Source organism: Spinacia oleracea, chromosome 2 (genome assembly GCF_020520425.1).
Source record: "Spinacia oleracea cultivar Varoflay chromosome 2, BTI_SOV_V1, whole genome shotgun sequence".
Taxonomy (NCBI): Eukaryota; Viridiplantae; Streptophyta; class Magnoliopsida; order Caryophyllales; family Amaranthaceae; genus Spinacia; species Spinacia oleracea.
In genome coordinates, this window is record NC_079488.1 from 9,451,092 (window position 1) to 9,470,746 (window position 19,655).

The window sequence follows — 19,655 nt, forward strand, 5'->3', positions numbered from 1 at the left end:
CTCTTCACCTGATGTGGTATAGTTTTTTCTAATTTTTTTCTGGTCTGGTTTGGTGTAATGTTGTCTATGAGTGTTTTATGTCTTTTCTGACCTGATTTGATTTTTCTGGTCTGATCTAATTAGTGTTGTAATTTCAAACATTGAAATCAAACTCACTAATGTAATACGAGTCAAGATTCTTAGTTTCACACAGTGATAAGTTTCGCTGTCATCGCCTTAAAGAATTTGCTTGATCAACGATGTGATCAAGAATTTACTACGTATGAAAAAGCGCCGGGAAAAGCACAGTTTCTAGCAATTAGGCCTTAAACTTGCTCTTAAAATGTAACTAGCTTTTGAGCCCGTTTAAAGAACGGACGGTTGTACATTGGTTGTTCAGATGTCTTTTAAAGTTTTAATTAGTTAGTACTTGTGATTTTTGGTAACATATGAATTAAATAGAGGTGTAATTTAAAGGTTGGAAAAATATAAAAATTATAATGATAAATAAATATTGGATGTTAAAGTGGTGGAATGGAAGAGAGTCAAGAGACTAATGAGTAAAGTAGACTATTAATAACTTGATGTTGAATAAGGAAAATGGAGTGGAAGAGGCATTAGAGGTTGTAAAACATAGAAACAATAAAAAAAAATTGAAAAAAACAACAAAATAAAATGATGGATGAAAGGAGAGATGCCACATGACTTCTAATAATGAGATGCCACATGGTTTCTAATAACCTGTGGTTTTCCTTTTTAAATACAACTAAGGTATAGATTAAGGCATTTATTTGTTCAATATTTCTACGAGTGTTTGGTATGGAGTATGTGTTGTGATCACATAGGTTTAAATTTCAATGATATGAATACAAAACATTCTATAACAGGAAATGGTTAGGATATGTGTCCTTTTCTCTCTTTTCTTAATGTACGGAGTATTGGCACCAAACATTACCAATTGTGTATCAAGGTGTTTCTGATTCTCACTGCCATCCCTTTCAATGGCCACCAAGCCCACCACCACTATCGTCGCTTAGCCCGTTTTTGTCATCCCTTGACCGCCGCACTTGCCTACGGTGACCATTGTTTCCAAAGTCGTCCATGGGTAGAAAACCACCCATCCGGCGACTCCCGTGTGTTTTTAGGTAGTGTTCTCTGTTTGTTTATCAGGTTAGTTCAAAGAGCAAAACCCGACAGTTTAGAGTTCGTGCTTCATTTTGACGCAGATTCTTATCATCTCAGCTTTTGTCCGAGAAGAGCTTCATGGAAAAAAAGGTGCCTCTTTTACAGATCTTTTACGGGAGGATTAGATCTCCTTTTTCACATAACTGTAAATTCAACTGAGAATAGTCAACCCAAAAGAAAGCTTAGACATCGATTACACCTGAAGAGTTTGTTTCCCTGACGAGGCGAAGACCCGAAAATGGGGAGCCTAAAACTATCACTCAACCTATCATACTTAAAAGTGCAGTGTCCTGCCACTTCTGGTGCCACTTCTGGTACAACCTGGGATGGAACAAGAAATTATATATAGAGGGGGCAAAACATAACATATAATTTTTATAATGATGAAAAACAAAATAAAATAAAATAACCAAGAATTATTGAAGATTTGAACTATGTATTTCCAATAACGTAAAACAACCACTTGAGCTATATTAGACATGTGATTTTATAGTGCATTGTGCATATTTAATTTTTAAACTTATCACCATTACAAAGTATTTTTTTATGTTATTCGAGATAAAAATTGAAAAAAGCTACCTAAAGATGTAAATGGCTTGTGTACGATATGTGTTAGGTTTGAATCCTCCGCCTCTTTTGTATTTGTAATGGTACTTTGCAGGGGTGAGCAAAAAGTCAGAGTACCCTGAATCGGAACCGGAACTTGTTAGGAACTTGCGGTTTCAGAATCGGAAACTGTTGTGCAGGTTCCAGTTCCGGGTAACAAATTTGGGAACCTGTTGCAACAAGTTCCGGTTCCGGTTCTCAATTTTTTGAAATGGGTACCCTGTTTGGTACCCTGTACACACTAATTCTAACACGGAGTACCCAAAATAAAGAACGGGGCCATATAAAAATGTCTCATATGCCCAAAATGTTAAACAATCCAAGCTAATTTTTGAAAATATAAATAAAGAATTACTCCCTCCGTCCCTTAATACTCGCACCGCTTTCCTTTTCGGGTCGTCCCTTAATACTTGCACCGCTTCTATAAATGGAAATTTATATCAATATTATATTATTTCTCACACTTACTTACTAACTCCACCTAAACCCCCTATTCCCTACAAAAAAAACATTTAAAAATTCACACCCCTACTCACCACTCTCCACCTCTTACACATTTCCCACTAACTATATTAAAAAATACCCCACTATCAACTAACACCCATTAAATTAATAAGTCAATTCAAATGCCTTAAACTCCGCACCGGTCAAACCGGTGCGAATATTAAGGGACGGAGGGGGTACAACTTAAGCCCAAACTATAAAAAAATCAAAGCCCAAACCATAAAGTAGATAGTTTTTCAATAAAATATCAATAATATATTAAAAAATTTTAAATATCAGGGTACCCTGTATCGGAACCTGTTGCAACAGGTTTCGATTCCGGTTCTCATTTTCAGGAACCTGTTGTAACAGATTTCGGTTCCGGTTACCATTTTAAGGAACCTATTACAACAGTTCCGGTTCCGATTTCTGGAATTTAACAGGGTACCCTGTTGTGTACACCCCTAGTACTCCGTACTATTTGGGTAGAGCTAATTATTTACATTAACATTACATTACACTACACCCGTCCCTCTCTCACCCATTAATTATTAGAACTTAATGACCCTTCTTTTAATTTCACCCATGTTTATTTTTTCCACTTTAAACAAGTGCCCAAATCTATAGGCTACATAAAATCAGTGAGAAAAAAGATCCAAAAATAAATCTAACGGCTATTAATAAAACCCCCAAATTATAAATAATCTCGTCTCTTGCATATGCAATGCAACAAGCCCTAATTGTCTTATAAATCAATGTTTTGTCACATATTTAGTAATTATGTAACAACAGTTTAAATTAATTGTTAATTTCATTTAAAGATATTTTATTCACAAAAATTCATTTTAATTATTTTTAAATAATTAAGTAGGTATGACCCCCTTTTGTGGTCCATGAATAATGCACGTACCTTATTTAGGTAGTGTTATAATTCTTATGGACTTTGAATTTTTTGCTACAAAGTGACACTTACGTACACAAATTAACTATATATAAACTCAAACTTATTCAAGTTAAAGTTGGGGTGTAAAAATAATAATGTCACATTATATGCTTTTTCTTATTTGCTTTCTTGCTCATATATTTGCTTCTGGAGAGAATTTTGAAAGAGACCATTCATACATTTCTCTAAGGAAAAAATAATCGATACACGTATATACAACATAAAAGGTGGAATCGCCTATAAACTTATGTTAAAATATATATATATTTATATATTTTTATATAAATAAAATAAAGGTGGAATCGGAAATGGGAAGGAGTCCTTGTTGTGCAAAGGAAGGGATGAATAAGGGGTCATGGACTGCAATGGAGGACAAGATTTTGAGCGATTATATTAAAACACATGGTGAAGGAAGATGGAGAAATCTTCCAAAAAGGGCAGGTAATTGTATAAAAACATCTATTTCGTTTTTTTTTTATATATATATATAAATCTTGTATAATTTGTTTTAATTAGCTTGCTAGTTGAAACAATTATATTAATTTGTTTTAAATCTAGGTAATTTGTTTTAATTTTTTTTATATTTTATTTTTCTATTAGTTGTTTCATTTGTTTTAATGTCAAATGGAGCTCCGTCCAGTCAATCTCTATGATTATCAAGTGAAATATATCAAAGGGTATTTTCGTAAAATAAAATGTCAAAATATACAATCTACATATTTAAATATACAATCTCTTTTTATATTAAAATTATTTTCTTTTACTTTTATTTTTTTTTAAATGTCAAATATTATATTATACATCGCAATTTTCAGATTTGTATATTAAAACACACGGCGAAGGAAGATAGAGAAATCTTCCAAAAAGGGCAGGGAATTGTATAAAAAACATCTACACTTCATTTTTTTTGTTTTTTTTAATAAATCTTGTATAATTTGTTGTAATTAGCTTGCTAGTTGAATTTTTTTTTCTTTCTATTTAGTTCTTTTTTATGCAAGCAAGGGACATTAATTAGAAGAGTTTAACAATTACAAATTTTTTATATTTTATTTTTCTATTTAGTTGTTTCATATGTTTTGATGTCAAATGGTATGGAATACTAAAGATTGTACTTAATTGTACATGTTGTAAATTTTTAGGTTTAAAGAGATGTGGGAAGAGTTGTAGATTGCGATGGTTGAATTACCTTAGGCCCGGTATTAAGAGAGGCAATATCACCCCCGATGAGGAAGAACTCATTATACGACTCCATAAGCTTTTAGGGAACAGGTACATCCGTACACCAAACACATAATTATATTTCTTTGATTTCCTTACAATTATTATTTGAATTTATTAGATCCCCGTTCTAATTTAGATCTTGTGGAAAGATGTACTACATGAATAGTGTAGAATAGTCTGAATGTTGCATGTATTGATAACAGAGGAAGTAAGGCTCTTGTTCTATTCACCTGATCCGGTCTAATATATTTTTCTTGTTTATGGTCTGTTTTGATTTGGTATGATCTGAATGTTTTCTGTGTAGGTGGTCACTGATCGCAGGAAGATTACCAGGCCGAACAGACAATGAAATCAAGAATTATTGGAATACCAGTTTGAGCAAGCGATTGAACCAACAACAACACAACAACAACAACAACAACAACAACAACAATCAAGTCACCAAGTCCAGTCCGAAAAAACCTCGAAACGATTCGAAGAACAAGAAGTTACCGACAATAGACCATGCCGTACAAAAAACATCTGCACAAGTAGCCATTGAGTCCAATGTGGTCCGAACCAAGGCGGTCCGATGCACCAAAGTGTTCATTAACCCGCAACCACAACCACAACCACAACCGCCAATAAGTTCAACGGGTTATAATGTGGATAATAACATTTGGGTCGATAATAATGACTACTCTTCACCAAGACTAGACGAAGAGTACAAAATGTCATCCGATTTGTTGATGGACGTTTCGAATTTGGGGGATTTTGATCTAATTTCGGAGCTTATCAAGTCGGATTTTTCGGAAATTTGTGATTTTAGTAACGAGTCTAGCAACGTTGCTAGTGAATTATCACCCGAACAACCTTTTGTGTTGTCTCAAGAGTTGCTTGAAGATTGGCTTGGAAATCAACAAGTTATGTGACTTTTACTTACATGTTTTTGTTTTGGACATAAATACATATATTTCCCAAAATAGTACTAGTTATTTTCATATGCATGTGTGTAATACGTACTAGATTCCTAGATTATTTATAATATATAGAGTTTCGTTTTAGATGATCTAAAACATTACTTACTTGACAAATTGATATTCCTCTTAAAATTTGCTCAATCGAATCTTTTTTATTATGTATGATTAAGACGATAGATGCTTGAATTGTACGTGATCTCTATGTAGATATTCCATTAGCTGTCGTGACAAATGATTTTTCCAAGGATAAATTCACTTCTTACAAGGAAATCACTTTTGAGAGAATGATGATTACCTTAGAATTGAAGAACCACTTCCCAGTTGCCACGGTCTAATATGAAGCATGTTTGCTATTTTCATAATTTTTCTTGGTCTATATCGGATAGTTTCAACTTATGTTAAGTCAATGTCCTTATTAGTCATTTACGCAATCAAACAACCACAGTTGGATATTATCTATTTACCAAACACTTTTATACAAATAGCTAACAAATCGGCTAACCAACCCAGCTAATACAAAACATCTAGCTAAAACTACTAATACAATTCGCTATAGCTAACCGTTGATTGCCACACAGGCCCGTAAGTCCATATCATGTATACAAAGATATATGTAAAGTCATTAGCTACTATTAGATGAATTCATGCATTAGGTAGTAAAGTTAAACATGTAACTTATTAGGCATAATATTCCACAACAAATGCAAAGTTTTGAAATTTTACCATAGACGCTAGTAATTAATAACCTCAAAGTGGGTTTACTTTATTGGTTGGGAAAGAAATTAAACTTACTTCATCTTTCCAAGTAAGTTCGATCTTGTTGTTTCACGTTTCACCCCTTGCACAATTGCACATGAGCACTTCACGATACACATGGATGATCTTCATCTTCATCTTCATCTTCACCTGCCAAGATGGGCTTTCAATCAGTTTCAGACTGTGTTCAAATAAGTGAGTGCATTCGTTCCTGCCCCAATTCTTGCTTCTTAGGATATCGATCTGTATGCAGGCCATATTATCCATTTGTATTACCAGCTTCTCTATTTGCATATTTCTTGCTAATTCTAAGCCACGAACTAGTGTTGATGCTTCTGCTTTGAAGGATGTGCAGTGACCAAGGTTTGTAGACAAGGCTGAGATGAATTGTCCCTCCTGGTTTCTGATTATTGCTCCTCCACCAGCAGCACCTGGTGCCCCTTTTGCTGCCCCATCTACATTGAGTTTATCTAAATAACTTGACTCAAAATCTGTACAACTGTAGAAATAAAATAATGTTGATCGGAAATTAGCAAATACATTCTACATTATTGACAAGTACAAATTAATGACGAGGTCTAGTTTTATAGGAAGATAATTACAAATTTGTAAAAAAGTTGTTGAAGAGAAGTACGAAAATATGCAAATTCTTAATAAATACGGAGTACTCATTTTGTTATACTCGGTATATATGTTAACTTTTTATCACAAAATTTTCAAATTTATATAACTTTTTTAGTTCCAATAATATTGCAACACGTCGATAAAGGAGAGTGCCAAAATTTATAAAAATTGATAAAATTCATGTTAACATCCCTCAGTGTGTTTCTGAAGCATGCATGTGATAATGATTTCAAGAATCAAGATGGTGAACCTAGATTATGCACGACAGGTGGCTCAGACAATAACTAATCATGCTGATTCAGTTGGAATAGATGGTGCAGTCTCGTCTTCTCATGGTGGTTCTACTAAAACGTCCCACATTGTGTTTGGCTCTATTGTGTCGTCCATCAGTAAAGCCATATAGATAGCCATAACTTCTTACCCAATTGCGGTGCAAGCATCAAATGAGAATCCAGGTAGCTAGTGGCGGACCTTGAACGGTTTTATGAGGGGGCCGTTAGAAAAAATTAAGCAATATATTGTTAGGTTATGATACATATGACAAAACCATAAATCATGCGGAAAACCTTAATGCCAGAAAACATATTATTTACACATAATCATTTAGCATAATTTAGGTGCATACACTTTGTAGCGTGCCTTCCCTAGCTGCGCCCGAACCAAACAAGAACAAGTCTTTAGGACTCCAAGTGTCGTCTGTAGACACCTAATTTGTGTCTCCCCTTTGGGATGTTGACGAAACCATTATCCTTGTTAGGCGATTGGAGTAACTCCAGGCGGAAATCCCAATTTCTAAGAATATCACCGAAATCCAAGATCCAATCCCCGAGGCCGTTCCCCTCCCAGAACTCGGTACAAAATACAACTTCCAAAATCCAATTTCAAAATCCAAGTTCAATCTCAACTAGTGGACCATCCCATTGGTCTTACTAGGCCTTTTCCACTCAAAATCATATAAGGCAAGTCAAATTCGGGCGCCGACCCATAAAACCGAGCATGCCGGGCCCCGCCCCGTAAAACCGGAATTCAAAAACCCGAGAAAGGTTTGTTTTTAGACGCAAATTCAAGCCTTAACCTCCAAGCAAACACTACAAGCCAAACATCGTACTATTCGTACGAAGGTACACCCATACAAGACAAATCAAGGACGACATCTTTCCGTCCTTTTTAGCGGCATTCAGCCCACGTCAGCAGCGCCCAGCGCTGGCATGGCGCCAGGCGCTGGCGTGTGCTGGCATTTTGCACCATTTCCCTCCTACAAATACCCCTCATTTCCTTCGAAAAAGGGAGAGCACAACACATATAACGTCGTAATTTCGACATTACTCCTCACAATACAAACTTCAAAACTCTTCAAAACACATACAAAAAGTCCTAAATTCAAGAGCAATTGGGAGCTCGAGCCTAAGCTTAACTAGGTAAATCCGAATCCCATTTCAATTAATCATGCTATTTTGATTTCAAATGATTAGCAAGTTGGTGTTTTTTTTTGTCATAAAAACACCACTTGTAACAATCATACATGCTTTTTCAAAAATACAAACTTTTTCAAAATACAAAATACAAACTTTCACGATTCAAGGATGTTCAAAGTTGCTTGCATTCATCTCTTTGAACTAGAATCACCTTCAAGCATGGAGTAATCAAAGATGACACCTTTTAGCATTTAAAGGTTTAATCTTTTGAGATTCAAAACTCCATTTTTCAATATACAAGTTCAAGTCTTCAAATTTCAACATACAAGTTCAAGTTTTCAAATTTCAATCATTTCAAGTTCAAAGTTTCAATCTTTTCAAGTTCAAACCTTTCAATATTCAAGCTTTCAATTTCAAGTTCAATATGCAACATCTAGGACATTTGGGTTGAGCAACCTCTCCCAAGTTGAGATTTTTGGCTTTGAAGGCGCACTTATTTTTAAGGAGCCACTTGGCGTTCGAATCTCATGTGCCCAAGTACAAATTTCAATATCGCAATTTCAATATCGCACTTTCAATATCGCACTTTCAATACCGCAATTTCAATACCGCAATTTCAATACCGCAATTTCAATATCGCAATTTCAATTTCGCACTTTCAATTCCGCACCTTTACTTGCCTAGTCCATTTGTAGGTAATGTGGACCTACTCCCTAGTCCTTTTCTAGGGGGTCTTGTATTTACTAATTCCGCACTTTATTTAATATTGTGATGTTGCTTTATGTGCTTTATCTCTTTCATCACCAACATGCTAAATACAACAAAATACAAAGGTTACATCACGCTTAATGAAGATAATTTTGGACAAACCGGCCTTAGGTTCCTTAAATCAATCTTTAAAGCAAAGTGACCACCGTACAATTAGAAATTCTATTTTGTTCTAATTTGCAAACCCACATAGTCTAATCTTAGGGTTTATTTTCGAAACAATGTTGTGCCAACGTACTTGAATATTTCTAAAGCTCGCCGAATAAGCATTTCGTTCCCGAGCCCGGATCTCACCCATCCGTTTCAAGAATTCAAGGCCTTATCCAAAAATAGAGTCATTGTGCGGTCTTCCCAAGCGAGACCTAAAATAAGTTTGGTGGCGACTCCTTCGAGGTGCAAAAACAATTCAACGGTTCTCTAAATGAACCGCCGCGTGCCAAACTCCCCATTGTAGGAAACGGGAAAAAGATTCAAAAAAAAAACCCTACAGTAATTGGCGACTCCACTGGGGAATTTTCTAATTTCAATTTCGAAAACGAGAGCAGATTTCGAGCAACCAGCCACTGATCTGCCGAAGTACTGGATGCCAGCATTGGCGCCAGGCGCAGACCCTGCGCCCAACGCCGCTGCCTGCATTCACGACAGTGGCTCACAGTGGCTTGTTGCCCACTTTTGCTCAACTTTTCGTGTTGGGAGTTAGTCTGTTTTTGCATCTAGAAGGACGCTCCCAAGCCTCGTGAACGAGTGCCGAAAAACGGGCTTTACAAATACAAATTCAAGTACGATTTCAATTTCAATTTCTAGGCATTTCATGCATTTTTCCAAAACCATATTGTGCAAAATGAATTTCTACCTTTGCCCAAACGGATGTGTTCTACATTCGGGATAGCCCCGGGGGCAACGAAATGGTGACTCTCCATACGGTTACCGACCAAAGTGTGTGACCATTTCCGCGCTTACCGAAACTTGGCATTTGCTTGACATTCCCGATGTCAAGTATGGAGGCCGTCTGCCGACACACACTTCCCTTAGGCGGAACGTGAAAGCTTGTCGCCGGATCCGTCTCTTAGCCGAGTACCTTCACTACAAGAATTTGTATCTTTAACGACAACCTAATTACGACGGGTCAAAAATCCCGTTGCAAAAGCCTTTTGCGACGGGGCTAACAACCAAACAATGACGGGAATAACCGTCGCAAATGTCTTTTACGACGGGTTTATGACAATTTTACGACGGGATTTCTATTAAGGACGACCCCCTTTTATGACGGGTTCGCGACAGGAAATCCCGTCGTTAATCAACGATTATTGGCCTTTCGCGACGGGATTTCCCGTCGTTAAAAGTACCATTTCTTGTAGTGCTTTTTGACACCCAAAGCCGACCACTTGCATCATACAAAAACTTTGACCGACCTTAGGTTGAGAACTTTGCATGTCGCATTCATATTCATGATTAGTGTGACGACGTGCTACTTGTGCATTGTGTGGGCGTCTTTGCAAGCGTGAATGGCTAACCTCGAGTTCTAGCTTGCCAAAACCAATTAGCCTCCAACTAGGAAACCAAACCCCTAGGAGCATCATTCAAACCTCATGCATCTAAATCGCCGATTTTAGGGTCTTTAGGAGTGTCACTCCATTTGATTCAAAACCCTTAAACACGCCTCACGCACAAATGCCAAACTCAAAATTCAATCCAACGACGTCATAATTTTCGAGTCCAAATTCCAAGCTACAAATTCAAAATCAATCCAACGGCGTCATAATGCCGGATTTTCGAGTCAAAATTCCAAGTTCCAAGTTCAAAATGCAATCCAACGGTGTCATAATGCCGGATTTTCTATTTTCAAAACCTCAAATCTCCAAGCCAAGTCCAAATCCAACGGCGTCATAATGCCGGATTTTCTAGTCCAAATTCCAAGTTTCAAAGTTCAATCCAAATTTTCTAGTTCAAAACCTCAATTTTCAAGTCCAAATCCAACGGCGTCATAATGCCGGATTTCCTAGTCTTCAAGATTCAAGTTCAAATTCAAACTTTCTAGTCCAAAACTTCAAACACAACCCAACGGCGCCATAATGCCGGATTTTCTAGTCCAAATTTCGAGTTTCAAGTTCCAAGTCAAGACTCAATCCAACGGCGCCTTAATGCCGGATTTTCTAGTCCAAATTTCAAACTTCAAACTTCAAAGTCAAAAACCACAAATCCAACAGCGTCATGCCGGATTTTCTATTTCAAACATTCAAGTCTTCAAGCATCGAAGTCAAGTTTCCAATTCCAAACCTCAAAAGTTCAAATGCCAAAGTACATGACCGACGTAATGCCAACTTTTCAACTCCAATTTTCAAACCTCAAATTCCATGTCAATCTTTCGAATTTCAAGTCCTATGCTCAAAATTTCAAATTCCAAATACATGCCGTCGTAATGCCGATTTTCCATTCCGCATTTCAAACCTCAAGCTCGAAGTTCAAAAATTCCAAACCTTCAAATTTCAAATCCTACACTCCAAGTCCACGGCGGCATAATGCCGGACTGTTAAGTTCCCAAATTCAATATCCACGGCAACATAATGCCGGATTTTCCAAATACGAAGCTTCATGTTCTACATACAAAGTGCATCCCTTTCCATTTCAAAATTCAAACTTCGAGTCAAACTCAAATTTCAATCGCGTTGAAAATCCCCTGAAATAATACAAGTTCAAATCCACGGGTTGAAAATCCCCTGAAATAATACAAGTTCAAATCCACGGATTGAAAATCCCCTGAAATAATATAAGTTCCAATTCGACGGGTTGAAAATACCCTGAAATAATACAAGTTCCAATTCGACGGGTTGAAACTCCCCAGAAACAATACAAGTTCAAGATTCCATCTACGGGTTGAAAATCCCTTGAAATAATATAAATTCCAATGGGTTGAAATTCCCTTCAAATACTCCAAGTCCAATGGGTTGAAACTCCCCCAAAATATTGACGGGTTGAGATTCCTTTTAAATAATACAAAATCAATCTCTTTCAATCGGGTTGAAATTCCCTTCAAATATTCCAAGTCCAATGGGTTGAAATTCCCTTGGAAATTCAATTTCCTAGTACAAGCCCAATTTCCATGTCCTAGGGCGGGTTGAAATCCGCTTTAAATAAGTCCAATTTCCAATAGGTCGAAATATTCCTTTTCGATTTCCCAAGTTCTAGTACAAGAGCCAACTTTCACAAAAGAATGAACGTTCCTCTCAAACATTTCCAACGGGTTGCAAATCTCGAATACAAGTACAAAATCCAAAATCCCGAATCTTCGGAGTGACAGTTAGAGTCAAGTCTAGGTCTCATTCATTGCATGCATATCATATCATGTGTCGGGGAGTCCAAGTTCTAAAACTGTCTGGTGTGTTCTAACCAGGAGTCCAAAGATCCTGTGGGTTCGCCGAAGAGGGGAGAGGTTGAAAAGAACTCCAGCAGCCCTAGCCTCCCGCATAGCCAGTGTCGAGCAAGCAGCCAGATCATCTCCTACAAATCAGACTCCCAGCCCCATTCAAGGAACAGTCCAAATGTCTGCCTCTGATCAACTCGCTCAACTCCTAGCGGCTTTCGCCAACCTCAGTGCCAATGTGGAGAGCATAAGCAACCGATTGGGTGTCGTGGAACAGGGTGCACCCACTGATGACTTAACCAAGAAGATCGAGAGTCTTGTCAGCAAGGTTACCAATCAAGAGAACTACTTTGACACCTTGATGGAGGACAACCTCAAGGGGAAGGCTAATCTGCCAGACAAATTCTCCGCCAATGACATTCCAAAGTTCAAATCAACTGACAATCCCAAGTACCATCTCAAGAACTTCAGAGCTACAATGCCCATCAAGGGGGTCGAACTTGAGCTATACCCAGTGGTTTTCCCTATGTCTCTGGAACCTGTCTGCCTGAAATGGTACTATTCACTCAAGGAACATCAAACGAGTACCTGGGAAGCGGTTGCTCGAGCATTTATGGAGCAATATCAGCCCAACATTCAGCTGCAAACTACTCTAAGGGAACTAGAAGTTCTCAGGCAAGGGCCTCAGGAAGGCTTTACTACTTACCTCAACCGGTGGAGGGAAATGGCATCCCAAATGGTAACCCAGCCATCCGAGAGAGAGTTAGTCAAGATTTTCATCGCCGGTCTCCTTCCAAAGTACAATGCTCACATGAAGTACCTAGGTCTGGAAAGCTTCAAGAGAACCTACGACATCGGGGTCGACATAGAGGATGACCTAATGAAAGCACCCGCAGCCCCAGCTCCGCAAACTGAGAAATGGAAGGGGAAGAGACCTGAAGCAACACACAAAGTTCATGAGGTTAACGCCCTAGAGGCTCCTCAAGGTCCCAAAACGAACAACTTCAAAAGCAACGCTAACCAGCACAACTATCAAGGAAGGCCCCAAAGAGTCTTCACAAACCTCGGGATGTCTTACAGTGAGGCATTTGATCGGCTGGTCGAGAAACAAGTCATAGCACCAATCGGTCCAACACCCGATCCTCTAGTTGACAAAAGATCCAAGAGTTGGGATCCCACAGCTCATTGCAAATATCATCAAGGGAAGGGTCATGACATCGAGGACTGCTACAAGCTCAACCACTTGATCCAGAACATGGTCGACAACAAGACTTTACCCTTACCCCTAGGGGCTAAGCAAACCCCCTCTGTACAAGCCATCTCCTATGACTGCGAAGATGAAAAAGAGGAGTTTCCATGCAATCTGATCTCTACAATATGCAAGCCAGGTTACGAGCTTATGGTTCCAAGCTTTTGCCATCTACTTCCAAGTGTTCAAAACTGTGTGATCCCCGAACCTAGGGTAACCACCGACATTCAAGAGAACATCTGTCCGCTCGCCACCGTGAAGGCTTTAGGGTTCTCCGAGTACGATCTCATGCTGAGTTGTTAGGTTATGATACATATGACAATTCATAAATCATGCGGAAAAACCATTTAGCCAGGAATACATATTATTTACACATAATCATATAGCATAGTTTAGATGCATACTCTTTGTTGCGTGCCTTCCCTAGCTGCGCCCGAACCGAACAAGAACAAGTCTTTAGTACTCCAAGTGTCGTCCCTCCGTAGATAGTCCACAGCACGTCCGGATCCGCCTTAAGATTGACCAACTAGAATCGCCCTTAAGGTACTAATAATTTCGGCACTTTTAGGCAAGGAATGTGTCTGAATTTTTCTCTCAAAAACTCACTTTGAATACTTGAAAACTTGTTATAAATTGTGAACCCAGGCCACATATTTATAGGGGTATGGAAAGAGAATTGGAATCCTATTAGGATACGAATTAATTAAATTAGAATCCTAATGAAACTCTTATTTAATTAATTTATCAAATAGAATTAGGAATTTAATCATTAAACGAATCCTGTACGTTTTAGGTTTCGTATGTGAACACAAACACCCACGCACGCACAGCAGCCCACGAGGGGCGCCATGCGCGCGCGCGCACAGCCCGAGCATCGCAGCCCACGACTGCCGCAGCCTTGGGCGCGCGCTGGGCCTGCCTTGCGGTGGGCCTGGCGCAGCCTTGGGCTGGCGTGTTGTGGCGCGCGTTTCCCTTGCTGGACGTGGGCCTGGCTTCGTGCTGGGCCTTCGTCTAGCAAGCTCGTCCGATGCTAATTCGTACGACGCGCTTCCGATTAATTTTCTGATTCCGGAATTCATTTCCGATACGAACAATATTTAACATTTCCGATTCCGGAATTAATTTCCGTTTCGAACAAATATTTAATATTTCCGTTTCCGGAATTATTTTCCGATTCCGATAATATTTCCGATTCAGACAATATTTCCGTTTCCGGCAATATTTCCAATTCCGGCAATATTTCTATTTCCGATAATATTTTCCGATACGTACCATGTTTCCGTTTCCGGCAACATCTACGACTTGGATAATATTTATATTTCCGATACGATCCATATTTCCGTTTCCGGCAATATCATCGTTTCCGGAGTATTCATTTCTTGCCTGTGACGATCTCATCTCCCACTGAAACCAAGATCCGTCTATTCCGAATATCCATAGATGGAGTATTTAATGCCATTAAATACTTGATCCGTTTACGTACTATTTGTGTGACCCTACGGGTTCAGTCAAGAGTAAGCTGTGGATTAATATCATTAATTCCACTTGAACTGAAGCGGCCTCTAGCTAGGCATTCAGCTCACTTGATCTCACTGAATTATTAACTTGTTAATTAATACTGAACCGCATATATTAGACTTATCATTGAATGCATACTTGGACCAAGGGCATTATTTCCTTCATGAGTGCCCAACAAACTGTCAAACTCCAGGGTGTCACATACAAAGTCTTGGGAGTCCTTGAGCTGGTTTTCTCCTTCGACACCTATTACGACAATGCTGAGTTTCTGGTAATCGATGTGCCTACTAACTTCAACCTACTATTCGGAGAGCCTTGGTTCGAGGAAATACTAGACGGCCCTACCTGCCTCACCCTCAAAGGTTCAAGCTTCCGAGACACTCTCATCAAGCAAAAGCCGGCTGTACGTCAGGAAAAGGATGAGTGCATTCAAGAATACTACCACCGATGGGCAATCTCCGCTCGTACAATTCAACCTGAGCTACCAGAGGGCAAAATGGTGAGAATGTTTCTCTTAGGGCTCAACACTTCATGCAAGGGCAGCTTCGCCGCATTTCCTTACAGCACATGGAACCAAGTCTGGGATCAAATCCTGAAAATCTGTGCATGCAGTCCCGTCTTCGAGGATTATGACGATTATAATGCAGATGTCTGGGAGTACCCTGAGAACTATCTTTTCGATTAGTGTCTTTGTCCAGGTCTAGAGTCTGTCTTTCAATTTTCGAGTCTAGTAATGAGTCTAAGTGTCTAGAACTAGAGTCTTGCATCAATCAAGTGCCTCTAAAGGCCGAGCTTCAAGTCAAAAAAGTCGATGTAATGATTGCCGATTTCAATAACACTTCAATTTCTACTTACTCTCCGAGTCCTAATTCAAAATCAAATCCTAATCCACACAACTTTGCTTCACAAGAAACTGACTTTGAATTTCTAAAAGCTATCAAAAATCATGAAAACAGGACGCCCATAATTGAGCAAACAAAAAAAATCAACCTTTCTAACAACAGTGATTCAAAACTAGTTCAGATTGGTTTAACTCTTTCCCCATCAGAGTGGGACGACCTTATCAAACTACTTTCAGAGTATGTAGACGTCTTCGCATGGTCCTATCATGATATTCCAGGGGTTGATCCAAGCATCGGTCAGCATACAATTCCCCTTATTCCAGGGTCAAAGCCCATCAAGCAGAAGCTCCGTCGTATGAAACCGGATGTTTCCCACAAAATTCAAGAAGAGGTCTCCAAGCAGTTAGAGGCCGGGTTTATTCGAGAAGCAAAATATCCAGAATGGATCGCAAATGTCGTCCCAGTTCCAAAGAAAGACGGCAAAGTACGAATATGTGTGGACTACAGGGATCTTAACAGGGCCAGCCCTAAAGACGGTTTTCCATTGCCTCACATCGACATCCTGGTCGACAACACCGCAAATCATGCCTTACATTCTTTTATGGACGGGTACGCAGGCTACAATCAGATTCCCATGGCAGAGGAAGACATGGAGAAAACAACCTTCATCACTCAGTGGGGTACATATTGCTATACAGTTATGCCGTTCGGACTAAAGAACGCAGGAGCAACTTATCAAAGAACAACAACAACCATCATGAGCGATATGATTCACAGGGAAATTGAGGTATATGTCGACGACATGATTGTCAAATCCAAAGAACGACATGAGTATACCTCAGTACTTCAAAAGTTTTTCAACAGGCTCAGACAATACAATATGAGGCTCAATCCTCAAAAGTGCGCATTCGGGGTAACGTCAGGCAGGTTGCTCGGATATGTCATCAGCTCTCGAGGCATAGAGGCTGACCCTTCAAAAATCAAGGCTATTCTCGAGATGCAACCACCAACGAATAAAAAGGAAATTCGGGGTTTTCTCGGCAGACTACAATACTTCAGCAGGTTCATTTCAAGACTCACAATGATTTGTGAACCAGTATTTCGAAAGCTCCGAAAAAGCGAGCCCAAAGTGTGGGATGATGATTGTCAGCATGCATTCGAAACAATCAAAAGCTACCTTTCCAACCCACCAGTACTAAAACCAGCAATGCCAGGGATTCCCCTCAGGCTTTACCTCACAACAACAGATTAAGCAGTGGGGGCTATGCTTGCTCAAGAAATTAAAGGCAAGGAGAACGTCGTATACTACATAAGCAAAAAGCTGATCGAGAAACTCAGCATCGCCTTGGTTTGGGCCACAAAGAAACTACGACACTACATGCTCTCCCATACAATACATGTGATCAACAAAGAAGATCCTCTCAAATATCTATTCGAGAAGCCAGCACTCAACGGACGTTTATCCAGATGGTTGGTCATGCCAGCAGAATTCGACCTCAAATACATTCCACAGAAATCTATCAAGGGTTCAGCAGTCTCAGATTTCCTAGCCGACTGTCCTGTCGAGGCAGAAGAGGAAGATTACGACTTACCCGACGAGCAAATCTTAATGACCAGTGATGACAGTTGGTCAATGCATTTTGATGGTGCCTCCAATAAGAACGGATGTGGTGTTGGAGTAATTCTAGTAGCCCCAGACGGCACGCACATTCCTATATCAGCAAAACAGCAATTCAACGTCACAAACAATGCGGCAGAATATGAAGCATGCATTATGGGCCTGGAAGCCGCCTTAGCCCTAGGTGTCCAGAGACTTCGAGTGTACGGGGATTCCTTCCTAATCATCAATCAAATTTCCGGCAAATGGAAAGTAAGGAGCGAGAGCCTGGCTCCATACCAGTCTTACCTTGAGCAGTTGTCTGAACAAATAGAAGAGCTCCACTATACATACCTCCCGAGAGAGGAGAATCAATTCGCCGATGCACTGGCAAAACTGGCCTCAATGATCAACATTCCAAGCGGCATGGCTAAAATGCCACTTACAATTGAAACACGTCAAGAAGCAGCATATGTCCATGCTATTGACCACGTCGAGCAAGACGAAGATGAACCTTGGTTTACAGACATCCAAAGGTATCTACAAAGTTCGGAGTATCCCCCACACTTTTCAAGCAAGAATTGAAGGGCTCTACGACTACAGTCAGCCAATTTCGTCATAGAAGGCGACATTCTATACAAAAGGTCCCTTAATGGTCCTAATCTCCGATGTGTTGACAAGCACGAAGCTCAAAGAGTCATGGACAACATACATGCAGGAGTCTGTGGCACCCACATGAATGGGAAAATGCTAGCTCTCAAGATCGTCAGGGCACGATACTATTGGACTACCCTCGAACGGGACTGCTACTTCTTTGTCAAGATGTGTCCCACATGCCAAAAGTGTGAGAATCTGAAGCACATTCCTCCATCACTACTATACCCTCAATCATCACCGTGGCCATTCTCAGCCTGGGGTATCGACGTCATCGGCAAAGTCACTCCAACAGGCATCGGGGGTCATGAATTCATACTGGTCGCCATCGACTATTTTACCAAATGGGTCGAGGCCAGATCATTCAAAGCATTGGGTTCCAAGCAAGTGGCTCAGTTCATACAAGAAAACATTATATGCAGATATGGCGTTCCTCACGTGTTCATCAGTGACCAGGGAACCCATTTTCAAGGAGAATGTGAAGATCTATTCACCGAGTACAAGATTCAACATCATCGCTCTTCACCTTATCGCCCATAAACCAATGGGGCAGTCGAAGCGGCCAACAAGAATGTCAAGACCATAATCATGAAAATGACTACCAATTACAAGGACTGGCCCCAGAAGCTGCATTTCGCATTGTGGGGATATCGAACTTCAATTCGCACTTCAACTGGTGCAACTCCGTTCTCATTGGTCTATGGAATGGAAGCAGTACAACCTGCCGAACTGGAGATACCTTCTCTAAGGATAGTCCTAGAAAGCAAAATCCCAGAAGCTGCATGGGTACAAGCAAGATATGACGAGCTAGTCATGCTCGATGAGCGACGGCTTCAAGCCGCTCACCATGTACAAGTCTATCAGCGCCGAGTGGCCAGACATTTCAACAAAAGGGTCAGAACCCGAAACATCAAGGAAGGCGAGCTTGTCCTCAAAGCCCTTCGCAAAAGTGAAGGAAATATGTCCTTCACCCAAGGTGCATTAAGTCTAATACCAAGGTTCAGATTAATTGCGAACAATTAATTCAGTGAGATCAAGTGATCGGAACAGCTAGCTGGAGCAATGCTTCCGATCAGTGAGTTCTAATGGATATTGAACTCACAACTTACTCTTGACTGAACCTACAAGGTCACACCAATGACACGTAACAGATCAACGGATTAAATGAATCGGAAATTCATTTAATAGCTTTTCGGGAATTAGTTGGAAACGTATTATACGATACGACCTTTGTCGGAATCGTATATCGTATCGCGAATATTCGTAAGCTGAGCGACACGAATAAATCGTATCGTACGACGGTGATTCGTCGTATACGAAACAATAAATAATATATCGGAAATATATTAAATCGCGAATACGAAGGGCATCGGAGTTGCCGGCCCGTCAAGCCAAGCACGTAAGCGTGCAAGGCCCAACGAGCCAGCAAAGCTCGCGAGCCAAGGCAAGCAAGCCAAGCCCATTGGGCGCGAGCACGCAGCAGCAAGCAATAGCG

At 39.8% G+C, this 19,655-nt stretch overlaps 1 protein-coding gene across 1 annotated transcript; it reads left to right on the plus strand.

The window, feature by feature from the left end:
- Positions 1 to 3,254: 3,254 nt before the first annotated feature.
- Positions 3,255 to 5,460, plus strand: LOC110797917 (transcription factor MYB1). The gene is made up of 3 exons (XM_022003050.2): positions 3,255 to 3,637; positions 4,336 to 4,465; positions 4,722 to 5,460. Exons 1-3 carry the CDS (start codon positions 3,505 to 3,507, stop codon positions 5,326 to 5,328), a joined length of 870 nt encoding a protein of 289 aa, XP_021858742.2. The 5' UTR covers positions 3,255 to 3,504; the 3' UTR covers positions 5,329 to 5,460.
- The last annotated feature ends 14,195 nt before the right edge of the window (positions 5,461 to 19,655 follow it).